Below are 27,474 nucleotides of genomic sequence, written 5' to 3'. Positions count from 1 at the left end.
CCGTGTTCTTTCCAGTAGGCCAAGCCGCTTCCTGCCACTTCTGCCTTTCTCTCTCTGGCCAGAGACATGAGATCTTCAATGTCACCTGGCTTCTGGATGGGACAGAAGCCATATTCCCTTCTCCCCTTTCCTGTGCATAATCCATGTTGATGTGTAAAATTGATTCATGCCAGTTTGTTTCCTCTGACGCCCTAGGCAATGAAAACTGATTTTGATCGAGCTGAAAAAAAGTGGGCAGACATTGTCGTTAAGCTCAGTCAGGACCGTAAATGTGCAAAATCTTCAGCTGTGGTAAATCCAGTCAAAGGCTTCAAGGCTTCAATCTCAGATTTTTTTCTTTTAATGGTATTTAAGCATTTACTATGGGTCAAACACTGTTCAAAGTACAGGGGTAGGTACAGGTTAATTAGATCAGACACAGTCCTTGGCCCACGTGGGGCTCACAGACTGAGAGAACAGGTTTTGAATCCCCATTTTACGGTTGAGGAAATTGAGGCACAGAGAAGTCAAGTGACTTGCCTAAGGTCACACAAGCAATTAGCAGAGCCATGTGACCTTGTGGGAATAATTTGGGTCTTACTGCCTTCCAGTTTACCGCCTTTCAGTTCATGGACAGTGCCAAAACAGTGACATTAACATCCTCTTGGTAGCAGTTTCGTAACTGTGGTGTGTATATTTGTCAGGTTACTTAATGCAATGGAAAGTGTTTGGAGGCACGAGCCCTGTTTAAGCTTCTTAACCACGTTTTAGCTAGAACGGGTGTTTTCACTATGCAATCCAGTTACAACATTAGAGAATTAGGGAAAGTCGACATGACACCGTGTCACGGTGGATCCAAAGAGTCTGTGGGCATGTCAGGGCACCAGGGTGGCCTAGTGGAAAGAGTGAGGGTTGGGAAGCAGATCTGAGTTCTAATCACAGCTCTGGCCCTGAACTGCTGTGATCTTAGTCAGTTACCCTTTCTGGGCCTGTTTTCTCATGTAAAATGAAATTGGTAATTCCTGCCTATCCCTATTTCAGAGATAGTTGATGTGAAAGTTCTTTGGGTAAATAGAAATGTTATACCAGTACCAAGGTATTATTATGATAACTTGATAGGCATAATAAAATGTTACTTTTCCTGATTAGGTTTATATATATTTGTGTGTGTGTATATATTTTTTTTTTGGGCTAAACACAACCCTCATTTTAGGGGAACTGGGTATACAATGCTTGTTAATACTGAAATGCCAGTTTGGGAAACTAATCTTACATCACACAACTCAAGGCATTTTGCAGGAGCACAGAGGTAAAGGATTCCTTTCAAAAACAGAGACCACAAAACACACACACACCTATTAGAGAAATAATTTAATGACAAGAATTCCAGTGTGACATTTTTAAACAGTCTCTACATTCCTGTCTAAAATATAATCTTAAATTAATTTAAAGTTGTTCTAATTCTGCATCGGCATCCATCAACTGGACTGGAAAGAAATGAACTGAGCGACATTGTATTCTGACTTGGTTGTCTCCTCCTTTGGGCCCGGCAGAATATTGATGAGGCGGGTGCTCCGGGCCCCACTGTACTGTCAAGCATCTGGGTAAGACTGACAGAGATCCACCACAGAGGCATTTGAGCAGGTGGTTGGGATGAGGCTGTCTCCTCTTTTTTTTTTTTTTGGAGGGGGTCAGGGTGAACCTCTGCCTCCCCTCTCTTGGTCCCACCCTACTTGTCCTCATTTTCATTTGGCAATGGTCGGGCACTCTTAAGCCCCCGACAAATCCCAGGGGACTGTGGAACATCTCAAGAGGAAGCTGAGCGAGTTGTGCCCTCTCAATGGCTTTAGGCTTGGTTCTGGATCCTTTCATCATCTGATCAAACAGTAGCGTTAGATTTTCCTTTTCCTTCCTCCTCACTTTATGGCCAGGGATGGGGAGGGCTGGAGGGGATGCTGTCTCTTTGGCTATTAACGGTAACGGAGGCTGCTGCTTCTAGAACTCTGCCCTGCAACTCCTCTCAGATGTGGTGTTCCTCTATTTCCGTCTTTGCTAGTTCCCCCTCGGTATTGAAATTTGGCACAATACCCAGAACTGAGGGCCCATGGAAATAAGGACTTGGAAAGTTTCAGAAGGGTCTCCCCACTCTTGGGCAGTAGGATAGCTTAGGCCTCAAGAGAGGACAGGTTGCAGGTGCCAGGATCTGGCTTTCCGATCACGCACCTCTCACTTCACCATCAGCTTCTGCCTCCAGGTGATTGCAAGCCAACCTCAGCCATCACTTAGCCTGGTTTGGGGAACTGGATGCCAGTCAAGGAAAAGGTAAGTTGTGTTCCACAAGTGACTCCATGACCCTCCCTCCATCAGAGAGGCCCAATGAGCCCAGGTAGAAGGTCTCACCAGTCCTCTGGTCCCCTTTTCACAAGGTTTCGAGAATCAAAGACACTGAAAGCAGCCCATGTGAAGCTGAAGTGAAGGCCGTTTACTGAACCCACTCCCTCCGATGTAGAATGAAAGGGAAGTTACTGCACTGATACTGTCTGAGGGGAGCAGGTGGCTTCAACATCAGCCATGTCAAGGTAGGGCAAAGTCAGATCCCAGGATCCCCTCTGCTTCTGCTCAAGGGAAAGGCTTTTGGCATGGGGCATGCTCAACTCCACACAGAGTCCCGTCCTCCTCCCATCCAAGTCGCTCTGAGGGACAGAAGGAGTAGGTGGGTGGGGTTATTCAGCCTCCCGGACCGCTGCCTGCTGCACAACAAAATGGAAGACCTTTCTGCTTTCCTAAACAGACCCTTAGCCCGGGAATTCCAGACAAGATGAGCCGCTTGGCCAGCCCCTTGCTGGTTGTTCTGAATCTCGCAGAGACAGGATGAGGAAGTGAGGTTGGGGCTTGAAGCCCAGCCTGCTAGCAGACTGAAGGAGCGAGGAGTTGAGCTTCTCAGTGCCACGGGAGAAGGAATAAAGTTTCACAAGAAAACAAGGGACTGTTCCAGATCTCATACCTACCAGGCCTTGTAAAGAGGCTGGAAATTTGAAGTGAGCTTGTTGGAAACAATTATTTACAACTGCAGAGACAAACACTCCCCAAGTCCCACCCACCTCTGAGGGTGGGAGTGGAACGGGAAAGGGATATGGGGTAGATTTGTTGGATGCAGCCACTTTATGGGGGAAAAATTGAAAGAGAAGGCTGGCATTTACATCCCCCATGCTGCAAGTAAGACTTTTCTTCTCTGTCCCACCAGTGGTGAGGGTAATGTTTGGTGGATGTTGAAGTTGTCAGTTCTTCTAAGGAAACAGAAACAGAGAGCAACAGAGAGAGACCCATGAAGTCAGATTATTTCCTCATGTCCTCAGTTAAAACCTGAGATGAACTGTAGCCTTGCCCCCAACAAACAGACTTTGCTACAAGGACGTGTTGTCAGTATGGTTCAAATTGGCTCATCATCAACTTCCTGCTATATTCATAGGCCAGGAACAAGGCCCCATTGGCAGGGAATGCTCGGATCATAGTAGGCTTCAGTCCAGAATATAAGGCTGTTACCCCTACAAAATAGAGACAGAGACCAGTTGGTATTTGCCACATAATACCAGAATATATTACCCCGGGAATAAGAGTCACCCAGCACGTTCAAAAAAAACCCCGCCCCCAAATGGGGCCTGGCTGACTAGTTGCCAAATGATTAATTCTCAGGATTTCTTCAATCCAGAGTTGGAAGAAAGCAGAGAACATTATTTCCTCAGAACCGTACTAGCTACTAGTGCAATATTATTAGAATAATAAGAGTATCTGTTAAGCATTTACTATGTGCCAAGCCCCAGGATAGTAATTGTTATGGTACTTGTAAAGTGCTTATTATGTGACAAGCACTGGGGTAGACACAACCCACACGGGGTTCACATTCTTATCCCCATTTTACAGGTGAGGTAACTGAAGCCTAGAGAAGTTAAGGGATAGATATAGTACAATCAGATCAGACACAGGACCACATCGGCATATCAGTTAATGAATTCCCACCTTACGGATAAAGAAACAGGCCCAGAAGAGTTAAGTCACTTGCCCAAGGTCACACAGCAGGCCCGTGGCAGTGCCAGCATTAGAACCCAGGCCTTGTGGCTACCAGACCCGGACTCTTTCCATTAGGGCCTCTGCACCCTGTGTCCGGAGTTTCCTTGTGCTGAACGTATTTTCAATCCCCCTAGAAACTGGGGCCCAAGTTGGTATAGCCATATTGCCGGACAGACATCACCATCCGTCTGGAGGCCCCGTTCAGCAGGGACTCTTCAAAGCAAGAGCGCCAGTCCGCTCTGACGGTTACTTCTAGATCATCAGTTTGGTGTGGAAGGGAGGGCTACATCTGACATCATAATGAGAATATTAATGATAAAAGTACTATTCTTTGGATCATTTTCATCCTTCCTCTGGGAGGGTCACTTTCCCCATTGGTGGTTTGCATAGTGGATGGATACTTCTTGCTCAGAGGCAATTTCTTAGCCCGTAGTAAGCATTTTGCAAAGTAGTATCACCACCATTCTCATCAGGAAATATCCCTGAATAACCCCCAAGGGCCCACTTCCTTTAGGAGCAAGTGGGCATTGATCTTCTGTGTCACCCTGATTTGCTCCCTTTATTCGCCCCCACCTCCTCGGCCCCGTGAGCATTTCTCTTCTTATCTGGAATTTACTGATTTACATTAATGTCTGCTTCCCCTGCTAGTGTTGAGCAGGGAACAAGTCTACCAACTCCATCACAGTGTACTCTCCCAAGCGCTTAGTACAGTGCTCTGTACACAGTAACCACTCAATGAATCCATCAGTGACTAATTCAGCCTGCTCTGGAGGGTTGCGAACCTCTGCTCCGGACACCGTATGTGTGGCGACCAGCGGGGCTTGGGACTGGGCTTCTCCACGTGGTAGGCCTACCTTCGTTTTTCACCACACTGGCGAACGTCCCCATAAAGCCTGCCTGCTTTCCTGACATGGACAGGACTTGGATTCTGGATTTGATGCAGTCCACCGGGTAGACAGCAAGCCACAGGCAGCTTCCTCCGACACCACCACTTAACATCAGTGGGATGGGGCCTGGAGGGAAGGAGGAAGGAAGTAGAGTTAACCCCTTTGATTCAAACTTCAAGTCGACGCAATACTACCACGGTGGCCTTCAGCAAAGGCTTTTGATTCGTTTTTACCTTTTCCTTTGGGACAAGGAAACAGTTGGGAAATGGTACGGGTGACCAGTCTCCGTGACCAGACTGAGACCCGTCCGTCTTTTGTGACCGGAGACTCCGTCGGGTCGTAAACGTCAGTAGCAAGAGGGTCTTTACCTGCCCACAGCACCAACACCTACCTAGTTCCTCCTTGGATCTCCCAGATGCAAAAAACGACCGGCTCAGCTCATATCCGCCGAAAAAGAAGAAGTAGCCAGGAACTTCTCGGAGCAGAGTGCTCGAGAGCCCGTGGTAGAAGCCCAGGGGACCATCCTTGCTCATAATGCTCTTCACTACGGACCAAACTGTGCTGGTGGAGTGGACACGCGAAAGAAGAGAAGTGAATTGCAGGGGGAAGCCCATCCTCTGGCTCTGCCTGCCATTGCTTCCCACTGCCTCCCGCAACAGTTCCTCACCAATAAATATGACGGATTGAAAATCGTTTTATTCCCATTTTAGAAAGGGAAAGTATGGGCTAGAGACGGTGACTAATTCAAGGTCATCTGACAGCCAGAGGAAGAAGCTTACAGAACTCTATTCTTCCGACTCCAGGGCCCTACTCCTGAAAAGCCATTTCTACCTGAGGAGAGGATATTCTCTGGCTTCAGGAGGGGTTTCTGTTTTGTATTTTTGGACAAGGGTCTCTGCATAAACTACTGGGCAGACTTCCCAGACTGGGCAGATGGATGCCGATTTTGGGAGGCTGAGCTTTAAGGTGATGCGAGGCGAAACCCGAGGGATGATTCGCAGGGGGAAATGGTCCAGCCGTTCAGAAGGAAGGCCAGATGAATGACTCAGAAGAATCCCACGGCCTAGAACCTCATTCCAGAAAGGTTCTGCAAGCAAGGAATTCAGGACAAAGGAGGTTTCCAGTCTCAGCACCGAAAGCGCCGAGATAAAGAAAGGTCGCAGGGGCTTTGCAGAAACCGCACTTACTTCTGGCCTTCTATTATCTTTCCCGATGCCTGCATTTCATACATGGTCTGGAGTCGACACTTCACCAGCTCCGTGGGGCAGAGAACCAGGGCCGCAAACGCAGAGGCGAAAGACCCCGCCGCGGCGTTCTGCAGATCGCTGCAACGCAACACGACACAACGGGAGACGCTTTGGCAAACCGGAGTGAACGTCTGCACTCCGCAGCAAGAAGCCACACGGGGAACAGTTGCCATCGGCTGAAAAGGGGGGAGATTTGCTCAGGGCTCCTCGCCGGTTCACCTCCCACTGGGCAGTCAAAGGAGGCACAGCACATGTGCCAAAAAGGAGGCAGGGTGGCCTAGTGGGGAAAGCTCTGCATTGGGAATCAAGAAATGCTGCTTCTAGTCCAGGTTCCTCCCCTGGCCTGCTGTGTGACCTGGGTCGGTCACTTGTTTTTTTTAAAGGTATTTTTTAAGCACTTACTATGTGTCAAACACTGTTCTAAGCGCTGGGGTAGATACAAGTGAATTAGATTGGCCATAGTTCCCATCCTGCATGGGGCTCACAATCTAAGTAGGAGGGAGAAAAGGAGAACTGAGGCACAGAGAACCCAGGCCCTCTAACTCCCACGCCCATGTTCCTTCCACTAGGCCATGCAGCTTCTCAACTTCTCTGGCTCTCAGTCTCCACATAGGTAAAATGGGGGTTAAACACCAGTGCTCTCTCCTGTGTGGGTCAGGGATGGTCGATGACTGATCTGAGTATCTTGTTCCTAGCCCAGTCCTTAGCACATAGCGAGGGCTTAAGAAATACCATCTTGTCTTACGCTGTCAAGTCATCTCTGACCCATAGCGATTCCACAGACACATCTCTCCCAGATCGTCCCACTTCCACCCGCAGTCGTTCTGGTAGTGGATCCATAGAGTTTTTTTGGTCAAAATACAGAAGTGATTTACCGTTGCCTTCTTCCGCGCAGTAAACTGAGTCTCCGCCCTCGACTCTCTCCCGGGCCACTGATGCCCAGCACGGGGGAGTTCTGTCTTGTAGCAGATTTCCTTCTACTCGCTAGCCACTGCCCAGGTTAGGAATGGAACAGGTACGTTTCTGCTTGACTCTCCCTCCTGTGTCGAGACTGGTGGAATACTGGAAACTCTCCAGGTGTAATCCTGAGAGGGGCATCGTTAGAGGTAATAGTATATATACTCATTCAATATTTCTGTCTTCCTCCAACCTCTGCGAGAGTGTTAGATCCTTGTGGGCAGGGAATGTGACTTAGGTCTCTATCTCCCAAGTGCTTTCTACAGTTCACTGCACTCAATGGGTGCTGAAGAGATAGCATGATTACCACCTTCTACATTTTGCAGTTAAAAAATTCTCAAGGCTCAAAAGCAACTCTTGGAGTGGGGAGCTTGGGAAAGAGGATGAAGGGAAGGAATGAGTTTGACCGGTGAGCATAATTACAGCAGGCTGTCCAGTGTATTAAGACTTTCCAAAAAAACTGGGAGACAACACCCCCCCCCCAAGGCACTTTACAAAATGCAACCTATTCACCTTTCCGAGAGCTCTGATGCTCACTAGATTCCCCCTCTCCAGCTGGCAGGGGCTCACCAGGCTCAGAATTACGCAAGATGTCCTAAACTACCCTACAGGCTCAGACGCAGTTCCTGCAAGCGCACAGTTTTGAGTCCACAAACCCCCACAGCCATTGCCTGGCTCCTGGGAATCTCAGTCAATTCAGTGACCTTGGACAGAGGCTCTCGGAGGAGGGAAAAATGCCAAGAGGCATTTAAGCGTGTGATGACCTTCTCTGGGCAGCAGGAGAAGCAGCGTGGCTCAGTGGAAAGAGCACGGGCTTTGGAGTCAGGGCTCATGAGTTCGAATCTCAGCTCTGCCACTTGTCGGCTGTGTGACTGTGGGCAAGTCACTTAACTTCTCTGTGCCTCAGTTCCCTCATCTGTAAAATGGGAATTAAGACTGTGAGCCCCACGTGGGACAACCTGATTCCCCTATGTCTACCCCAGCGCTTAGAACAGTGCTCGGCACATAGTAAGCGCTTAACAAATACCAACATTATTATTATTATTATTAATTTGAAATTCAGCTCCCCGACTGCCTACGTTTCCGTTGAGAGGCAAAAAAGGACGGCCCAACTCACAATGTTGGCCAACCTCCTTTTACTTGCCCTCATCACCCTCAGTAGCACTTACTGCCTGTCTGCTTGCCCCATTCTAGACCCTGGCAACAAAAACTAAAACCGGACAAGGTAATCTGATTGCATAAATCTAACTGGAAATACCAGCAGAGTCAGTTTCTTCTTCTCTAATTTGAGAATAAAATAGATGTTCTTCCTCCCCATTGGACTGTGAGCCCCAGCTGGGACAGGGACTGTGTCCGATCTGACTGTATTCTACCTTCCCCACTACTGGCACCTACTGTGTGCTTAACAAATATCACAGTTGCTATTTTTATTACTATCATCATCACTGAGGGGGAATCCTTGCTGTAGTTGCTGTAGGGAGGTTCTTGAGCTTGATCTCTCCATTTTGAAGGAGATGAGGTGATCACTGGTGCAAGTGGCAAGGCCTAACGCGAGTGTTCAAGTTTAATGTAATTTCTGTGATTCTGATGGTTTTCCAAAGAGCTGGATACAAATCACCCAGATTACATGGGTGGACATGTGAATATAGAAGCACATCAGAAGGGTAGATTCTGACTAGCTGAATGTTCTCCCATGTCTTAACCGAAGTGCAGCTACTGGACAATTCTTCTGGACTGGGGCTTTTGGTACAGTCACTTTGTAGCTAGAAGCCAAATAAAGGTCTAAGTCAACTCCTTGTAGGCTGCGGGCCAGGGCCTGAACGCCGAGGTGTTTGCTTCCCCAGATCAGGATGGAATGTATTCGGAAAAATCTCAGGGGCCCTCGTGGGGGTCTAGACAGAAGGAACTTACAAGACAACAGCTCTAGGACTTTGGCCTAATTATGGGTGGTGGGTTGTTGGAGAAAAGCGAGAATTTTAACCAAGCTATGCCCATCTTTCCTTTTAGGCTCGTTCAGATCAGGTGCATTGAATCTCTGGGAGAGAATGGGCCCAAAAATGGAGAATCTTTTGCTTAGGACATGAGCTTTTCGCTATGTAATTTGCATAGGAGGTCTACATCTGCTTTTGTTTGTACATGCCTGACACCATGGGGTTTACAAATGTTGTAAAGCTAGAGAAGAGTATCGCTAGGTTGAAAGAGCAGCCAGGGGACCTGAGGTCTAATCCTGGCTTGGCCATTTCCCTGCTGGATGATTTTGAGCAAGTCATTACTTCTCTGTGTCTCAATTTCCTCATCTGGGGACTCAATACCTGTTCTCCTTCCCCCATTGACTGTGAACCCAGATGAGGCAGGGTCTGTGTCTGATCAGATTATCTTGTGCCACCCCAGCATTCAGTACAGTGCTTAGCCCATAGTGAGCTTTTAACCACAATACGTATTATTGTGCAAAATCATGCTGTTCAGTACTCCTCCCTCCCTGATTTCCCACTGGCATTTAAAATGTCATTTTACAGGTGCTTATTTTTCTAATAGTTACAACAGAAACTAGAATGACTTTCTATTACTATCAAATCCAACCGGGGCCTTCCTCCGTGCCTCTAGCAGCCCCCTGACAGGGCCGAGATGGTTAAGGTCATTTGGTGGGGGTTTGCCAAGTGTTTTGATCCGAGGGTAAAGGGGTCAGTAAATATAAGGTTCTACAGAGAAATACTGAGTATTTTGGTGTAGTGCCTCAAGGAGTCTGAATGAAAGAATTCCAAACTCATCAGAACAGAGTGCTGAGGTAAACACCACAAATTCACAACTGACTTTGTTTGCCGACAAAGGCTTTTATCTTCCTATATAAAGAGTGGGTCCAGCCCTCATTTTATTACCGTAGCCTAAAGGGTTTTGGTTTAGCATTAAGGAGCTACTCTGTTGTCACAGAGAGAGTTCAATAGTTAACTGTACATGAAAATTCTCCTTATGTATTATTAGAGCCACAGCACAGATTACTAGTCTGCAGTGCTTCAAGAATAAAATTAACACCCCGATCCATCTCAGAGGATTAAAATGCAGTCTTGCCTGGTTCTATGAAGAGAACCAGTCCTTAGATGTATGAGCCTATAAATACTAAAAGAAACACCAAACACAAACAATCAAAACCAACCTCTGCTAAAGCAAGAGGACTTAACAACCCCCTTTCCCAGTTGAAAAGGTCTTTCCCAACCTTCTCAGTCACACAAGAATAGTTCCACTGTGGAGCTGGGGAAAACACCCTTGAAGAAGTCTGAAGGGCAGTTTGGAGGAGTAAAATATTATACAAGTAAGGGTTTACTTTTGAGGTATCCAATTAACGAATTAAAAGGAGGACAAGGGAACAAGATTTGTAGATTAACCGATGTCATATTTGCCCCCCAAATGCCCATGACTCACTATTTTCACTAGTGTACTTTAAAGTATTTTTTATAACAAAATAATGTGAAAAAGACAGATGGGTAGAAGTTCCATTGGCCATAGAACCGCTAAGATCTCTGCCCACAATCCCTGAGATAAGGCAGACGTCCGAAATCAACTTCAATCTAAGGATCAAGGTCACAACCTCTTCTCATTCACCTCTCTTTCTCCACATTCCCAAGTACTGTTGCTTTTCCAACTTCAAAGTCTCCCGCATGGATTCCTGTGTCCTGGGGACACTGATTTCCAGGATACGGAATGTATTTCGCCAACTGTTTCAAGAAGAACGACCAAGTGAGACATAGGCCAAAAGCAGCACTAAAGACCCAGTGCCTTTTGCCGTCAGCAGAACCCTGAAGTTAGTCTTTAGTATCTGTAAAGCAGTTTTTCAAATATAAAGTTTCCCCAAATCCTCCTCACTAGCTGTTTTTCACCTCAGGTTGGAAGTAGTATTCTCCCTGTAGAAAAGGGAGGAATAGGAGGTTGCGGGAGGCTAAGGGGCTGGTTCGAGGCCTCCCTGAAGTCCAACGGCCGAGCCAGTTCCCGTTCTACTGCCGTTCCCACAAAGCCAGCCTACGGCTCTGTTGTGGGCTGGTTCTCAACTTGGGTTCTAAGCCAGAAATACGCCAAAATTCAGACATTTTCTAAACACAGCAGTGGTTCTCTCTGAGATTAATAAGCGCGATATTCCTTAAGTGCTTATGTGCTAAGCACTGGGGTGAATTCAAGATCATCGGATCAGACACAGCCTCTGTCCCTTGGGGACTCACAGTCTAAGAGGGAGGGAGAGCGGAGCTCCTCTCCCCATTTCAAAGATGAAGGTAGGGAGGCCCAGAGAGGTTAAATGACTGACGCAGGGTTAGGCGGCAAGCCAGTAGCAGAGCTGGGACTGGAACTAGACTCTCCTGTCGCCCAGGACCCGTGCTATTTCCACTAGGCCACACCACCTCGGACTTCAACAGGTGCTCCGGGGTCAGTTCCGGGACTTTCGCTAACCGCCGCCACCAAACACCACCAGTGTGGGAGTCCGAGCCATAGGAGCCCCTTGCGGTTACTCACCTCAGCTTTGTGTTCTTCTCCAGCCCAACGACCTTCCTGACGATCTGCTGGCAGAACCCGTAACACATGAAGAGGACTGAGTTCTCGGCGATGTTGGCGATCAGCGCCGGGCTGGTCCCCTTGTAGAAGCCCCGGAATCCCACCTGCTGGTACGTCTTCAGGCAGCAGTTCACGAGGCTCCGGTACAGGTGGGGGAACGTCTGCATTTTCACTTTCATGGTGTCAAAGGGCTGCCCGGTCAGCACGCACGCAGTCCCACCTGGAGGACAGGGGACACGCCGTCACCTCTCGCCGGAGTTGAGGGAGGGCCGCACGTCACGATGGGCTATCCCGCTCTTTGAGGGCAGGGGTTGTATCTGCCACCGTTATCGTTAGGCACTCTCCTCGGAGCTAGTACAATAATTATAGTAATAATACAATTATGATATTTGTTAAGCATTTAATATGTGCCAAGCACCGTTCTAAGCACTGGGGTGGATACAAGCAAATAGGGTTGGAGGCAGTCCCTGTCCCGGGTGAGGCTCATCGTCTCAATCCCCATTTTACAGATGAGGGAACTGAGGCCCAGAGAAGTAAAGTGACTTGCCCAAGGTCACACAGCAGACGAGGGGCAGAGCCAGGATTAAAACCCCAGACCTTCCGACTCCCAGGCCCGTCCTCTATCCACCATGCCGTGCTGCTTCTCTAGAGTAACTGGCACATAGTAATACTTAATAAATGCCAGAACTATAAAATGCCCAATTTGGATCGTATCATCTCTTTAGCGGAGATGCCGACGAATAGTTTAATGGCCCAGAGTTGGAAGGAAGAGAACGGAGGGGTTTGGATAAATCACAGTGTTGGTCTTCGGGAGCTAATCATCCACAGCTAACGACATTTTCCACGTAAGTTAAAGCAGGCACCTAACTGTGCCCGCCAATCACAGCTGCACAGGCTGACCCAAGTCCAACGCCTGCCCGCACTCTTTGGCTCCGTCTGTCTCTCTTCTGCAGGACTGTAGTTGATCGCACCTGAAAAGCTACACAGTCCCGGCACACAGCCACCGGCAGAGAAACCAACCACTCTAAAGAGAAGGAGCTACCGCCTTCGGATCCTGAGGACAAAGCCGCGGTCTGCTTTCCAGATCAGGCAATGGAAATTCCCAGGGATGAAAGAGACTGACTGGACAATAAGCCTGAAGCTAAAGACTTGTTCCCTGCCTCCAGAGGAGATTACAGTCTAACGGCGGAGAAAGGCAGCCCCAAATTACCGTCATTCCTCCACTGACCCAAGGATTATGGCTCTGACCATTGCGAGGTTCGATGCACAACTTTCTTCCCGCATTGTTTCAGGTCCTACCCAGATGAGAGGAATGTTTCCTAATTCAGAAATAGCATTCTAGCCAAATGGTATAGTGAAGGATGCACATTAAAGGAGAATTATCTCTATGGAGTGGAAGCAAGAGGAAGAACGAGGATACAACTATTAATAGCAAAAGAATGGCGAAATGAAATAGATTAATAAGTGGCCTATGCAGAGCCAGATACACCAACCATCAATAATGACTTAAATAAGTGCTGAGGATGGGTGTGAATCCAAGAGAAAAATTCAATGAGAGGTTGCTGCGTTTTAAATAGTAGGCAAATCAAGAACCAGAAAAAAGCTAAGCAATTAACTCCAGCTACAATTTGGGCAAGATTATGAGTTTAAGGCTAATGCTGAGGCATAATGATATCTAAGTGATAAAATCATCGGGCCCAGGAATGCCTCGAAGCCGATGTGAATTTTTTTCTGAAGTCTTTGCGCACTGTATCTGTATTCCCGGCTTGGGGATGGGGGGAAGCAACCGAAACGGAATTTCGCTTAAAAGGAAGACGACAACAAACCCAGTACTTGCTGAAAAACTAGACTCTGGACACACTCTTCCAGGGCCTACATAGGTGACAAAAGGGTGTGTGTGGTTACCCAACTGATCATCTTATCTGATGGGAGTAAGAAGGTCAACAAACCCAAGCTTGGCAGAGAACCTCTAAAAATCAATGCTCGGGTGTGAACAAAAAGTATTCTTCCACCGAGACCAAAGCCGACCAAGTGGTCTCACGCAAGAGGTTAAGGGAGGCCGGCGACACGGGGATCCGTACAAACCGATAGATTTCATTAGGCAATGGGACGTAGTCCTTCGGGATGATGTTTAAAGAACCTGTTGCAGCAAGAGGTGGCGGCACCCTCTGAGGCTCAGTGAGCACAGGGCGGAGAGTCAGGCATCTGGATTCTGGACTTGGATTTGCCACTCATTCACTGTATGGATTTGGGCCATTTTTACTGCGCTTTGATAAGTATACGGCAATTAGCTCACCTCATTTTGAAGGTGAGTTCACCCTCCCTCGTGGAAGGATACTGAAAGCGAAGCAAACGAAACCAGAGTTCTGTTTTATTTGCCTGACAACCCAAGTGGTTGTGTCCCAAGGAACAGCGGGCTATTTTCTGGGTGGATTTTGTTTGGCCTGGCTCCGTTTTCCCAGGATGTATCATATGAAAAATACTTTGGTGCTACTTTCCAACAGAGGGGTTGTGAGGAAGATTAAAACCAACATGTAGGGAGTTTAGTTTCCCGAGCTATGAGGTCAACGGATATCACCATCACCATCGAGGTTAAAGCTCAGGGAAAAGCGGCCATCACAAACAACCGTGGCTCCATGGTACAGGGGGACGGGGGAGAGAGGCAGAGAGAAGGCCGGGCTCCACTAGGATTCAACTCCTACCTACTCAGGATAATGGAAGGAAGGAGAAAGGCAAAGCAAACTTCTTACGAAACAGCGGCTCAGCCCCGAGGTACTGAAAGCTATGAGAGGAAGCAGAACACGCGGTAAGAGACGAGGAGCTGGCAGGAGCCAGAGGGCAGAGTCCCACGATGGAAGGGCAGGGATGAGGGTTGGGGATAAGAGGGGAGTTGGCAGGCATGTTTGGGGATGACTTTCTCTCTTGGAATGCTCGTTCTGACTCAGGGAAGTGGTTGCGATCCCTAAGAGATGCACCTCACTGTCCACTTTCGAAACAGTAGTGCTCCGCAGCCCGAGTCAGGTTTTCTAAAACTGGGATAACAAAATTCTAATTTCAGCCATCTTCTCTTTAGGGTGGAAGAGTCGAAGCGCCACACTGGGGGTTTTCCTTTAGAGAAGCAGCAGGGCGGAATGGATAGAGCACAGGCCTGGGAATCGGGTCATAGGTTCTAATCCCGGCTCTTCCGCTTGCCTGCTTAGTGACCCTGGGCAAGTCACTTCACTTCTCTGTGCCTCAGTTACCTCATCTGTAAAACGGGGATTAAGACCGTGACCCCCAACATGGGACAACCTGATGACCTTGTATCTACCCCAGTGCTAAGAACAGTGCTTGGCACATAGTAAGCACTTAAAATACCATTATCATTATTATTATTACAGCAACACAAATTGCTGCGGCAGGAAGTCGTTGGCAGAGTTGTACACTCCTCCCCAACCGTCCTTCTGCACCTTCTTCGGATGAACCAGAAGGACTTTACAAACGGCACATCTCTGGAAGGCAAGGCCAGGACAGGAAATGGTGGATCGGAGATTACCTGCGGCCCCCGCGGAGAGGTCAATGGCGGCTTGGATAGCAGGGTTGCTCTTCATGTTTTGACTCTGGCTCACCGCACTCTACTGAATCAGACTTGCAGCTTGCAGTGCAGACCCCTGGCAGCAAACAAAAGATAAGGGTTGACCGACGCCTCAGCGTTCTCCAGGTCTCTGGCTACCGGCGAAATCAAGAGGGTCAGACGGATGGTCCGTTCGGGGTTCATCCGGTCCTGGGGCCGAGGTGAGGATTCGGGAAGTAGTGGGCTGGGAGGTTGGGGGCGGGGGGAGAAGAGGGAGACAAACTCCATCTCCCGCCTCCCTCCTCCCAATCTAGCTCCTCGCCTGAGGAGTCCTCAGACATGCGCCTGTGCGGACACCTTGACCCGTCCCCGGTTCCTCCATCGGTCCCCTCTGTCAGTCAGCTAATGGATCGTATTTACTGAGCGCTTAATGTGTGCAGAGCACCGTTCTAAGCGCTTGGGAGAGTACAACATAATATTACAACAGACACATTCCCTGCCACCCCGGCGACACCTCTCTCTGGCTCTCCCCACTAGCGGAGAGAGGGTTTCTTTCTCGCTTCTCTTCTGGCCAAAGCCCAGTAGGCCGACTCGGGGCGTGGCCCCCGCTCCCAGATTCCTCACGTGGGTCACCTCCCCTTCACGGAGGCAGTTGGTCTTGGCCGGTGGCCAACGGCTGTACCAACCTGGATCTGAGAGATGGAAGGATGTAGCGACCTGGATCCGCGAAAGAGCACGGGAGGATGTCCGGCGGGCCCCAAAAGGCCGACCGGCAAGCGGCAGAAGGAGCCGGTCGGGGAGAGGGGCAACTTGGGCTCCTAACAGGTAGTGACAGTCACTCTTTGATTTGTCCTCTTAAAGGGACCTACCACCTGTCTCCACGCACCCACCCCTCGGGCCTCTGCGCTGGAAGTGGCGGAGAAGGAGATTGGCTGAAAGCTCACAAGGTCACACTGGGGTGAAAGTTTCCAGGGCCACATCCTCTCCTCCCCCAAGCTGAATCCAAGCCAGTGCCCGAGTATTGATCCCAGCACTTGCCTACTGTGTGACCTAGGGCAAGCTTCGTCTTCCTCGTCCATAAAATGGGGACTGAGTATCAGAACCTAAAAAACCAGCAGTAGCATTGAGCTGCCCAAGCCGACGCAAGTTGCGAGCATTAACAGCCTGAGCCGGGTGCTCAGAATGGATAAAATCATGGACTCATCTACACAGAATAATGACGAAGATGACCTTTCTGTTCATCCCTCGGCTTTCATGAAGAAAAGGGTTTAAAAAACACCCCAGATGTCCAAGTTCAATTAGAAGGATTTTTGAGTTCTAGTAAAAGCAGTTTATGGTAGCGTAGCTGAATCACAAATTCAGATGTAATGCAATACTCACTATTGTTTAAGAAGTGCTGATCTGAAAAACACTAGACAAGTCAAGATGAATGAATACTGTATATAAAGACCTTTGATTTGAAAAAAAAAAGACTAAATGAAAATGTGATTCAGAATCAGGACCAAAGGCCTCTTAAAATGACTTAAAAATCATTAAATTCATATTCGGCGATCAATAATTTTCCAGTGCGAAGGAATGTATAGTAACTTAATTGTCAAGCATGAGAGCAAAAAATAGGATAATTTTCTACAAAGTGTGAGATAAGGAAAAATATGACAATTACCAGTGGTGTGAATATTTATAAAAAAAAAAACTTTGGAGGAAAAAAGTAGCATTTTTGTCCTCTATTTAAAATGAAATTAAAATGAAATGGAGAGGGATAGAAATCAGCACTATTGCTTCTTCTGCTAAAGCTCGGCTTAATCGAAAGAATTGTGGTATTTATAAAGTGCTTACTTTGTGCTGAGCATGGTGCAACGAGTTAGGTTACCGACAAGGTTACCTAAAACGGTAACCCGATTTGCTTGTATCTACCCCAGCGCTCAGTACAGTGCCTGGCACACAGTAAGTGCTTAACACATACCTCTATTATTATTATTACAAGACGATCAGATAGGACACAGTCTTTGCCTCACTTGGGCATCACAGTCAATGGAGGAGGAAGAACAGGTATCTAATTTCCATTTTAATAATAATTTTAATAATAATAATGTTGGTATTTAAGTGCTTACTATGTGCAGAGCACTGTTCTAAGCACTGGGGTAGATACAGGGTAATGAGGCTGTTCCACATGAGGCTCACAGTTAATCCCCATTTTACAGATGAGGTAACTGAGGCCCAGAGAAGTGAAGTGACTTGCCCACAGTCACACGGCTGACAAGTGGCGGATCCGGGATTCGAACCCATGACCTCCGACTCCCAAGCCCGGCCTCTTTCCACTGAGCCACGCTGCATTTTACAGATGAGAGAACTGAGGCCCAGAGAACCTGTACCACTTGCCCAGAGTCACACAGCAGGCAAGTGGCAGGGCCAAGATTCGAAACCGGGAACTCTGCCTCCCAGACTTTCCACCAGGCCGTGCCGCTTTCTCAACTTCGCTCGCAGATCAAGTGAACCAATTTCATCGTGCTCCCCCGTGGCTATCTCTGCGAAATCTAACTCCGTTGGCAAAGGATACCGAGCTTCATAGATTCCCGGTAATTTAGGGTTGGGCCCTATTAAGTCACTACCGGTCTCCCGCACCTCACGACTCGATTTCGGGCACCCTTCCATTTCTGAGCGACTCTAAAGAAGAAAGCAACGGTAAATAAAAACTCCTGCGGTCGCTAAAGCCGGGCATCCCACTTTTCCCCCTTCTGGACCGAGAGTCCGCTGTGGGCGGGGAATGTCATTCGTTGCTGAATTGTGCTTCCCAAGCGCTCCGCACAGTGCTCTGCACCCAGTAAGCGCTCAATAAGTAAGACTGACCGAACGAAGGCCCGAAAACCAGGATGGGTCACCGTGTCCTACGAGGGCTACCCACCGGGCCTCCCGGCATGACCACCTGTTAACACGAGTCGGCTGGAAGTGCGATGGGCCTCTTTCCCAACCTTCTTCCCAGTCCTGGGGGGGACGGCGGAGGGCTCCTCTGCAGAAATCCAGCAATGGTATTTACTGGATGCTTAGGGCCTGCAGGGCGCTGTAGTGAGCGCCTGCTGGCCTCGAGGGCAGCGTGGCCTCGTGGCTAGAGTCCGGGCCCGAGAGTCAGAAGGTTCACTTCTCTGTGCCTCAGTTTCCTCATCTGCAAAATGGGGATTAACCGTGAGCCTCCCGTGGGCCAACCCCGATGACCCTGTCTCTCCCCCGGCGCTTAGAACAGTGCTCTGCACAGAGGAAGCGCTTAACAAATACCAACATCATTATTATTATTACTCTGTCTCTCCCCCAGCGCTTAGAACAGTGTTCTGCACAGAGGAAGCGCTTAACAGACACCGACATTATTATTATGGGTTCAGACTGTGGGCAGGGATGGCCTCTGTTGCCGAATTGTCCATTCCGGGCGCTCAGTACAGTGCTCTGCACCTAGTAAGCGCTCAATAAATACTATTAAATGAATAAATGGAGAATCCCGCCTCTGCCACCTGTCTGCTGTGTGACCTTGGGCAAGTCTCCCCCGTTTAGCCCGTCGTCGGGCACGGTTGGTCTCCCTCTGTTGCCCAATCGTCCCTTTCCGAGCGCTTAGCACAGTGCTCTGCACCTAGTAAGCGCTCCATAAATAGGATTGGATGGATGAAGTCACTCCATTTCTGGACCTCGGTGGTAAAGTGGGGCTTGAGACTGGGTCCTGTCCCCTCCCCGATTTGCTTCTACCCACCCCGGCGCTTAGTACAGTGCCTGGCACGTAGTAGGCGCTTAGCAGATGGCAGAGTTATTCTCTGGCCCCGGGGGGGGGGAGGGAGGAGCTCCCTCCTGGTCCTCGTCCTTCGTCCCTACCGTAAGCGAGGAGGAGCCCGCGGTGGAGCCGGAGAGGCGGCCCGGCCCGCACCGCGCACCACCGCACCGCACCGCAGCGCACCGCGCAGCCCCGGCCCGACCCGGGCCCAGGCCTCGCGCCCTCGCGCTGCCCGCACCGCCCTGGCCCCGCCCCCGTAGGCCCCGCCCCCTGGCGCCGAGGCCACACCCCCTTCCCCGCACCGCCCAATCCCCGCCCCCCCGCCCTTCCAGTCCCCGCCCCCTTCTCCGGCCCGCCCAATCCCCGCCCCCCTCTTCATTCAGACCCCGCCCCTTCCCGTGGACCGACCAATCCCCGCCCCGTTCCTTCAGTCCCCGCCCCTTTCCCGGGCCGCCCAATCCCCGCCCCCTCTTCATCCAGACCCCGCCCCTCCCCCTGGACCGACCAATCCCCGCCCCCGTTCCTCCAGTCCCCGCCCCCTTCTCCGGCCCGCCCAGTCCCCGCCCCTTCTTCATCCAGACCCCGCCCCCTTCCCCGGGCCGACCAATCCTCGTCCAGTGTTCCCCTAGTCCCCGCCCCCCTCTTCCTGCAGACCCCGCCCCTTCCCCGGGCCGCCCAATCCCCGCCCGGTGCTCCTCCAGGCCCCGCCCCCTTGCCCCCTCCCGCCGGAGTCCGGCCGTCGACGTGCTGCACGGGGCCTGGCTCCCCCTAGCGGCCGTGCCCCTTCTGCCAGGGCCCGGGCTGGCCTTCACCTTGGCAGACTTTGGGCAGGGTGCAAAGCGCGTGCTCCGTTAGAAAAATTAAATAGACGGGGGTATTTGTTAAGCGCTTACTATGTGCCAAGCACTGGTCTAAGCGCTGGGGGAGACAAGCTGATCAAGCTGTCCCACGTGGGGCTCACAGTTTTCATCCCCATTTTACAGATGCGGTCACGGAGGCCCAGAGAAGTGACTTGCCCACAGTCCCACAGCTGGCAAGCGGCGGAGCCGGAATTCGAACCCACGACCTCTGACTCCCCAGCCCGGGCTCTTTCCACTGAACCACGCTGCTCTAGTCGTTCAATACTATTTATTGAGCGCTTACTATGTGCAGAGCACTGTACTAAGCGCTTGGAATGGACAAATCGGTAACAGATCTGAAGCCACTGGGCCTTGAGGCCAGCGCCTCCCACCTCAGTGGCTCAAACCGGAGGATTCAACTCCAGGACACGGTACTAATAATTCTGGTATTTAGCAAGCGCTTTCCATGTGCCAGGCACTGTACTAAGCGCTGGGGTGGCCACAAGCAAATCAGGCCTGGCAGAGTCCCTGTCTCACGGGGGGCTCACAGCCTCAATCTTCCCTTTACCGATGGAGGAAACTGAGGCCCAGAGAGGTGAAGTGATTTGATGATAATAATGTTGGTGTTTGTTAAGCGCTTCCTCTGTGCAGAGCACTGTTCTAAGCGCTGGCGGAGATACAGGGTCATCAGGTTGTCCCACGTGAGGCTCCCAGTCTTCATCCCCATTTTACAGATGAGGGACCTGAGGCACAGAGAAGTGAAGAGACTTGCCCACAGTCACCCAGCTGACAAGTGGCGGAGCCGGGAGTCGAACCCATGACCTCCGACTCCCAAGCCCGGGCTCTTTCCACTGAGCCACGCTGCTTCTTTGCTTAGTACAGTGTGTTGCCCACAGTAAGCACTCACTGAAGACCACTGATTGAAGATAAAGTGACATCTCAACTGAGACCGTTTTTGAACTGTAACATGAGGAGCTGATCAAGGAGAGAAAGGGCAACTCTCTCTCTTTCTCTCCACCCCCACCAGAAGAGCAGCACAGCTTGGTGAAACGAGCATGGACGGGCATGGGACTGGCAGCCATTCTGCCACTTATCTGCCATGTGACACTCAGCAAGTCACTTCCCTATGCCTCAGTCTCCTCATCTGTAAAACGGGGACCGAAATACCTGGTTTTTCTCCCCCCCCCCCCCCCCGGGCTCTCCCTGAGCCCCGTGTGTCCCCGCTGATCGTACTTTACCCCAGCACTTTCGGCAGTATTGGCATATAATAAGTGCTTAATAAATCCCATTATTATTATTATTTTTCCACCACCCACAAGCATTCGGCCAGCCACAGCCTTTTGCCGTTGCCTGGAGGTTTCCTGCCGAGCTGCTCTGACACATTTCCAGAGGCCATTTCACAGTACCATCCGGGGCGTCCGTAATTCAGAGCCAACCAGTGGATGTTTTTCCATTGGCGTCATATCACGTTTCATAACCTCAGTCATTACCAGTTACAAGATTGCATATAATCAGGGTTGGCGTTCCAACACGACCCTGTTGATGGAGAGCCCTGGATCCTTCCTGTGAGTGTGGACCAAAAATGGCAGCCCCTCCTACTTCCAGGATAATAATAATAATGTTGGTATTTGTTAAGCGCCTACTATGTGCCGAGCACTGTTCGAAGCGCTGGGGTAGATACGGGCTCATCGGGTTGTCGCACGTGAGGGTCCCAGTCTTCATCCCCATTTTACAGATGAGGGAACTGAGGATACCGGGGTCCCTTTCGGGGTCCGGTCTAATTGGAGTGAGCCGGACACAGCAAGGCATCCCTAAATAGGGATGTCTCTTCATAATAATAATTGTGGTCTTTGTTAAGCGCTTACTATATGCCAGGCTCTGTACTGAGCGCCGGGGTGGATACAAGCAAATCGGGTTGGACCCAGGCCCTGTCCCACTTGGAGCTCACAGTCTCAATCGCCATTTTACAGATGAGGGAACTAAGGCACGGAGAAGTGAAGTGACTCGCCCAAGGGCACACAGCAGACATGTGGCAGAGCCGGAATTAGAACCCCGGTCCTTCTGACTCCCAGGCCTGGGCTCTAGCCTCTACGCCATGCTGCTTCTCATACCCACCCCGCACGCTCCGCTCCTCTGCCGCCCACCTCCTCGCCGTCCCTCGGTCTCGCCTATCCCGCCGTCGACCCCTGGGTCACGTCCTCCCGCGGTCCTGGAACGCCCTCCCTCCTCACCTCCGCCAAACTGATTCTCTTTCCCTCTTCAAAACCTTACTTAAAAATCACCTCCTCCAAGAGGCCTTCCCAGACTGAGCTCCTCTTCCCCCTCTACTCCCTCTGCCATCCCCCCTTTACCTCTCCGCAGCTAAAGCCTCATTTTCCCCTTTTCCCTCTGCTCCTCCACCTCTCCCTTCCCATCCCCACAGCACTGTACCCGTCCGCTCAACTGTATATATTTTCGTTACCCTATTTATTTTGTTAATGAATTGTACATCGCCTCGATTCTATTTAGTTGCCATTGTTTTTACGAGATGTTCTTCCCCTTGACGCTGTTTAGTGCCATTGTTCTTGTCTGTCCGTCTCCCCCGATTAGACTGTAAGCCCGTCAAACGGCAGGGACTGTCTCTATCTGTTGCCGACTTGTTCATCCCAAGCGCTTAGTACAGTGCTCTGCACATAGTAAGCGCTCAATAAATACTATTGAATGAATGAATGAATACCAAGATGCCTCTTTGAGACTGGGAGAAATAGAAGTTCTGTTGTAGTGTACTCTCCCAGTGCTTAGTACAGTGCTCTGCACACAGTAAGCACTCAGTAAATACCATGGAGGCTGCTGAATTGAGCACTCGGTGGGCCCGATGCAGATTTTCCAGCCCCCCTCCACCCCCACCCTGCCATTCCACCTTCCTCTAGACTGTAAGCTTGCTGTGGGCAGGTAACTGTTATACTCTACCCTCCCCAGCACTTAGTAGAGTGCTCCACACACAGTAAACGCTCAGTAAGTAGGATTGATTGATTGATTCTGCACCTCATACACCCTCTCTCAGCCCCGCCACCTCCCTCCCAGAGAAGCATGTCCAGCCTGAGGCTCAGAAACTCATCTCAAACACCGCTCCCCTGACAAGTGACCGGCAAAACTTTGCCCGTGTGGCGGCTTAAACCCTTTGACAGAGTCCAGGGGTCTGTCTATGTTTATGTTTTTCTTACTTTCAGGTGGGTTGGAGGATGAAGTAATCCTTGACACTCTGGCCTTTCACAGAATTATTCCCCAAAGGCTCCGAGTAACATTATTCATCCACCTAGTTGTAACTGAAAATGATAAAAGGGGGAAAGCATTTTACATTTTTTTTTCCAAGAAAGGACGCAGCTTAAAAGTTAAATTTCCAGTTGCCACGTCGTCTTGTCAACATTGATCGTTACGGGGCTGATTATCCCATGTGTGGATTATTCAGATCTCCTACTTCCTGGGGATTTTGTTTCATAGGAATGGTATTTGTCAAGCGCTTACTATGTGCCAGGCACTGTACAGTTCATGCAGCCTCTTCCCTAACCTTCCCGACGCAGCGTAGTGGAAAAAGCGGGGACCTGGGGATCATGAGGCCCAAGTTCAAATCCCAACTCTGCCCCGGCCTGCCGTGTTACCTTGGGCAAAACCTTAACCTCTCTGGACCTGTTTCCTCATCTGTTAATTGTGAATGAGATAACCTGTATCCCAACCTCTGAGAGTGTGTCTCAATTAGGTTGAGGACCGTCCCAGAACTGATTATCTTAAGTCTGCCCCAGTGTTTAGCACAGTGCCTGGCACACACTACCTAAAAGTGCTTATTCAGTGCTATAATGATTATTACTCTGTGTGTTTAGTACAAATGGGGATTCCATTACTAGAGGCAGCCAAGACCTTTTTTGTGTGTGGATGGTATTTAAATTTTCAGGATCGCTAACTATTTGGGGAGAGCAATCAAATCCCAAATACCCTAGATTGCTACAAAACTGGTATGAAATTGAATCGGGCCGCATGCAAGACGGTACATACTTCTGGGAAATGAACAGAATAGAAGGAGAAAGATGGTTGATGCGGAAGAGAGGAAGATCTAGGAGTCAGAGTGGAGCACAAGGTGAACGAGTCAGCATAGGGCATATTATTAAGAAAGTCAGCACACTATTTCTCAGGTGGGTAAACAGGATAGTGCCATGCCAAGACAGGGACATAATCCATCTGCTCTATTCTACATTTAAAATAAAATACATTGTGGTATTTGTTAAGCGCTTACTATGTTTAAAGCACTGTTCTAAGCACTGGGGGATACAAGGTGATCAGGTTGTCCCACGTGGGGCTCACAGTCTTCATCCCCATTTTACAGATTTACATTTACATCCCCATTTACAGATGAGGGAACTGAGGCACAGAGAAGTGAAGTGACTTGGCCAAAGTCACACAGCTGGCAAGTGGCGGAGCCGGGATTAGAACCCGTGACCTCTTATTCCCAAGCTCAGGCTCTTGCCACTGAGCCACGCTGCTTCTCTTAGAAAAGCAATGTGGCCTAGTGGAAAAACACAAGCCTATGAGGCAGAGGACCTGGGTTCTAATCCTGACTCCACCACCTAATAATAATAATGTTGGTATTTGTTAAGCGCTTACTATGCGCTGAGCACTGTTCTAACTAAGCGCTGGGGTACATACAGGGTAATCAGGTTGTCCCATGTGAGGCTCACAGTCTTAATCCCCATTTTACAGATGAGGGAACTGAGACACCGAGACGTCAAGTGACTTGCCCAAAGTCACACAGCGGACAGGTGGTGGAGCTGTGTGACCCTGGGTAAGTCACTTCACTTCTCTGGGCCTCAGCTGCCTCATCTGCCAAATGGGGATTCAATACCCGTTCTCCCTCCTACTTAGACTGTGAGCCCCATGTGGGACAGGGACAGGGTCCAACCTCATTATCTTGTATCTACCCCAGTGCTTAGTACAATGCTTGGCACATAGTAAGCACTTAATAAATGCCACAGTTATTATTAGCAGCATTAGTAGACACCCAGTTCTCCTACAATTAGGGGGTTGCGTTCCTATGAAAGCTCGCCACATTAAGGAAGATTCGCAGTGCAGTACTCGTCCGTCTCAACACTGCGTATGCCCACATTACCATTTCCTCCTTCCCCATGTCATGATGTGTCCAAACAGCTGTTGGAAGAAAGTTCCTCAGTGTGCCGGCACGACCCCAGCGACAGTGTCCATTCCAAGCACTTAGTACCGTGCTCTGCACATAGTAAGCGCTCAGTAAATTCATTCATTCAATAGTATTTATTGAGCGCTTACTATGTGCAGAGCACGGTACTAAGCGCTTGGAATGAACAAGTCGGCAACAGACAGAGACAGTCCCTGCCGTTTGATGGGCTTACAGTCTAATCGGGGGAGACAGACTGACAAGAACAATGGCAATAAATAGAGTCAAGGGGAAGAACATCTCGTAAAAAACAATGGCAACTTAGGACAGTAAATACGACTGAATGAATGAATGTGAATGAACGTACTTCTAGGCCGAAGTGTGGGCCCCATTTGGTGTAAAACTTTGCTGTGAAAACCCACTTCTAGGCCGAAGCGTGGGCCCCGTTGGGTGTAAAACTTGGCTCTCCACACTTTTAGAGGGATGCAGAGAGCGCTGAGATGAAGAGAGTAGAGAAGGCCCAGAGAAGCGGTGCCAGCCTCGGGGTGAGCAAAACCGGCGAAGGAGGCCCGGCAGACTGAAAGGAAGAGGTGCCGAAGAGGTCGCCCTCCATTCATCTCTGCATCTCGGGGTCCGCCCATCACGTCCTCGGTCTCTGCTCTGAGTCTGAGGGAGAGCTGCCGGGAAGGAAGTCCCAGATACCCAAGGACCATCCGCATCGCCCGCTCTTTCCAGCCGGGCGGGCACCTCGACCGGGGGAAGGACCCAGGACTCCCTGCCACCCAACCCCGGAGTTCAGCTGAGGCCAGCGGAGAGGAGCGGCCAAAATGATTAAAGGGGTGGAAAAGAAATCCTCTGAAGAAAGGTTCAAAGACACGGCACTGTTTAGTTAGGAGAAGGGAAGGCTCAGGGGCGATTTAATAACTGTCTTCGGGCAAATGATGGGTTTTTTAAGGAGATACTAATTAGTTCTTCCCAGTTCCCTGAAAAGGGGAAATGGGCTTCAATGAAAGCATGGGAGATTTGGGTTGGAAAGAAGGACGGACTCTTTGACTCGGAGGATGACTGTTTTAGGTTGCAAAGGGATGTTGTGGAGTTTCCATTCCGTGACAGCTGAACGGAAAGATCCGTTAAATTCTGACTCCTGGAGGGTTTGCCATTCACCTGTGAGGAGGCAGGGGACTGGTCCGGATGATCTTTAGGTCTATCCTCTGCTATTCCCTTTTCCCCTTAGGACAGATCAGTAATAGGTTCTGCAACGCGAAGGCAGCATGCTCATTTCCAGTCAGTTTTTTCAGCCAAGGGTACCTCAGATTTCTAAAGTTTCCTTTGCTCTTTATTTAGCTCTTTCCACTCATTAACATCTGTATAAACCGGATTTTAGAGACCCAGTTAATCCCATCAACAAAACTGGCAACCTTGTTTTAATGCCAGCGAAGGAGCTGTTGCCTAATCGGTCTCAGAGTGTGTCACCATCTTCTTCCGACCGGAAACATGACACTGGAGGAGCTGGAAGGTTTTTAATTGACTTTCGTGATGGCTGGAAATGAGATCCAGCTGGGTGCACAGATGAACTGAATTAACTTATTTTTAAAAAATTTTTATGATACATTTTTTTTCCAATTGCTTCTGAGACCAACCAGGCAAACAACTAGAGATCCAGCCCTCAAATCTCCCCAATCCACCCCCCCAAAGATCCAAACTGATTTTAAAGGCCACATCACTTTTTTTTAAATCTCCCTGTTTTGAACACATATGTGGTACATATATATTTCTTTGAGGGAATAATGAGTGAGAACAAAGATGTTTGTCTTTCTAAAGATAAAGGGAGGCCTGTTTGAAAGGATAATGCAAGAAGCTGAAAAAAAGATAAGGTAGGGGATGAAAGAAGGAGGTCTTCTTAGGGATGGATGTTCATTAGGCTCAAAATATCATGTATATTTAAATTATTTCTCACACAAACCACAAGAAGTATCCTTACATCCGTGGTTCTGTGAAAAATATGAACACGCAATCCCTCTGTCAGAAATTCACATCTGGGCATGGTGAGAAGTGAATTTGTCCGGGTCTGGAGCAAAGAGAACTTGCTACAGATTTCCTTTGAAAAGGAGGCTGGAAATGTAAATTTCATTAAGAAACCCTCGGATTCAGAGGATCTGGGGGGAAACAAACTTTAGCTTTCGCCTAGGCAAACACAGCTCCGACGCACACATGAAGGTACACACGTCTATCTACGTAATATGACAGACACATATAGTGCTAAGGGAACAGAACAAGTCCTGAGATTAAAAAAGGCTTCTCTTTATGATTATATATTCTCGTGATCATTTCAATCTATTAAATCAGGTGCACCATACTAATAAGAGAGAGACGGTATAGGGAGAATTATAGGAAGGGAGAGTGAGAAGACGTCGGTGCCGGGGGAGTTACGGAAAGGTAGCCAAACAGAACGGGAGAGCTAGGAGGGAGAACGTGAACCTAAAAGTATCAGAGCTGCTA

General features: G+C 49.4%; 1 protein-coding gene and 1 long non-coding RNA gene across 2 annotated transcripts; one reads left to right on the top strand and one right to left on the bottom strand.

The window, feature by feature from the left end:
• Positions 1-1,334: 1,334 nt before the first annotated feature.
• SLC25A15 (solute carrier family 25 member 15) lies at positions 1,335-15,297 on the bottom strand. The gene is made up of 6 exons (XM_001513066.4): positions 15,210-15,297; positions 11,636-11,894; positions 6,122-6,259; positions 5,326-5,495; positions 4,902-5,060; positions 1,335-3,524 (listed from the first exon to the last, which is right to left on the bottom strand). The coding sequence occupies exons 1-6, from the start codon at positions 15,262-15,264 to the stop codon at positions 3,400-3,402; spliced, it is 906 nt and encodes a 301-aa protein (XP_001513116.1). The 5' UTR covers positions 15,265-15,297; the 3' UTR covers positions 1,335-3,399.
• On the top strand, positions 12,497-17,468 carry LOC114805836. The gene is made up of 3 exons (XR_003753876.2): positions 12,497-14,480; positions 15,055-17,276; positions 17,429-17,468. It is a non-coding gene; the product is annotated as an uncharacterized LOC114805836 (long non-coding RNA).
• Positions 17,469-27,474: the final 10,006 nt, after the last annotated feature.

Source organism: Ornithorhynchus anatinus, chromosome 20 (genome assembly GCF_004115215.2).
Source record: "Ornithorhynchus anatinus isolate Pmale09 chromosome 20, mOrnAna1.pri.v4, whole genome shotgun sequence".
Lineage (NCBI taxonomy): Eukaryota > Metazoa > Chordata > Mammalia > Monotremata > Ornithorhynchidae > Ornithorhynchus > Ornithorhynchus anatinus.
The sequence above is the reverse complement of the archived record's forward strand: the minus strand, read 5'-3'. Positions and strand labels throughout refer to the sequence as shown.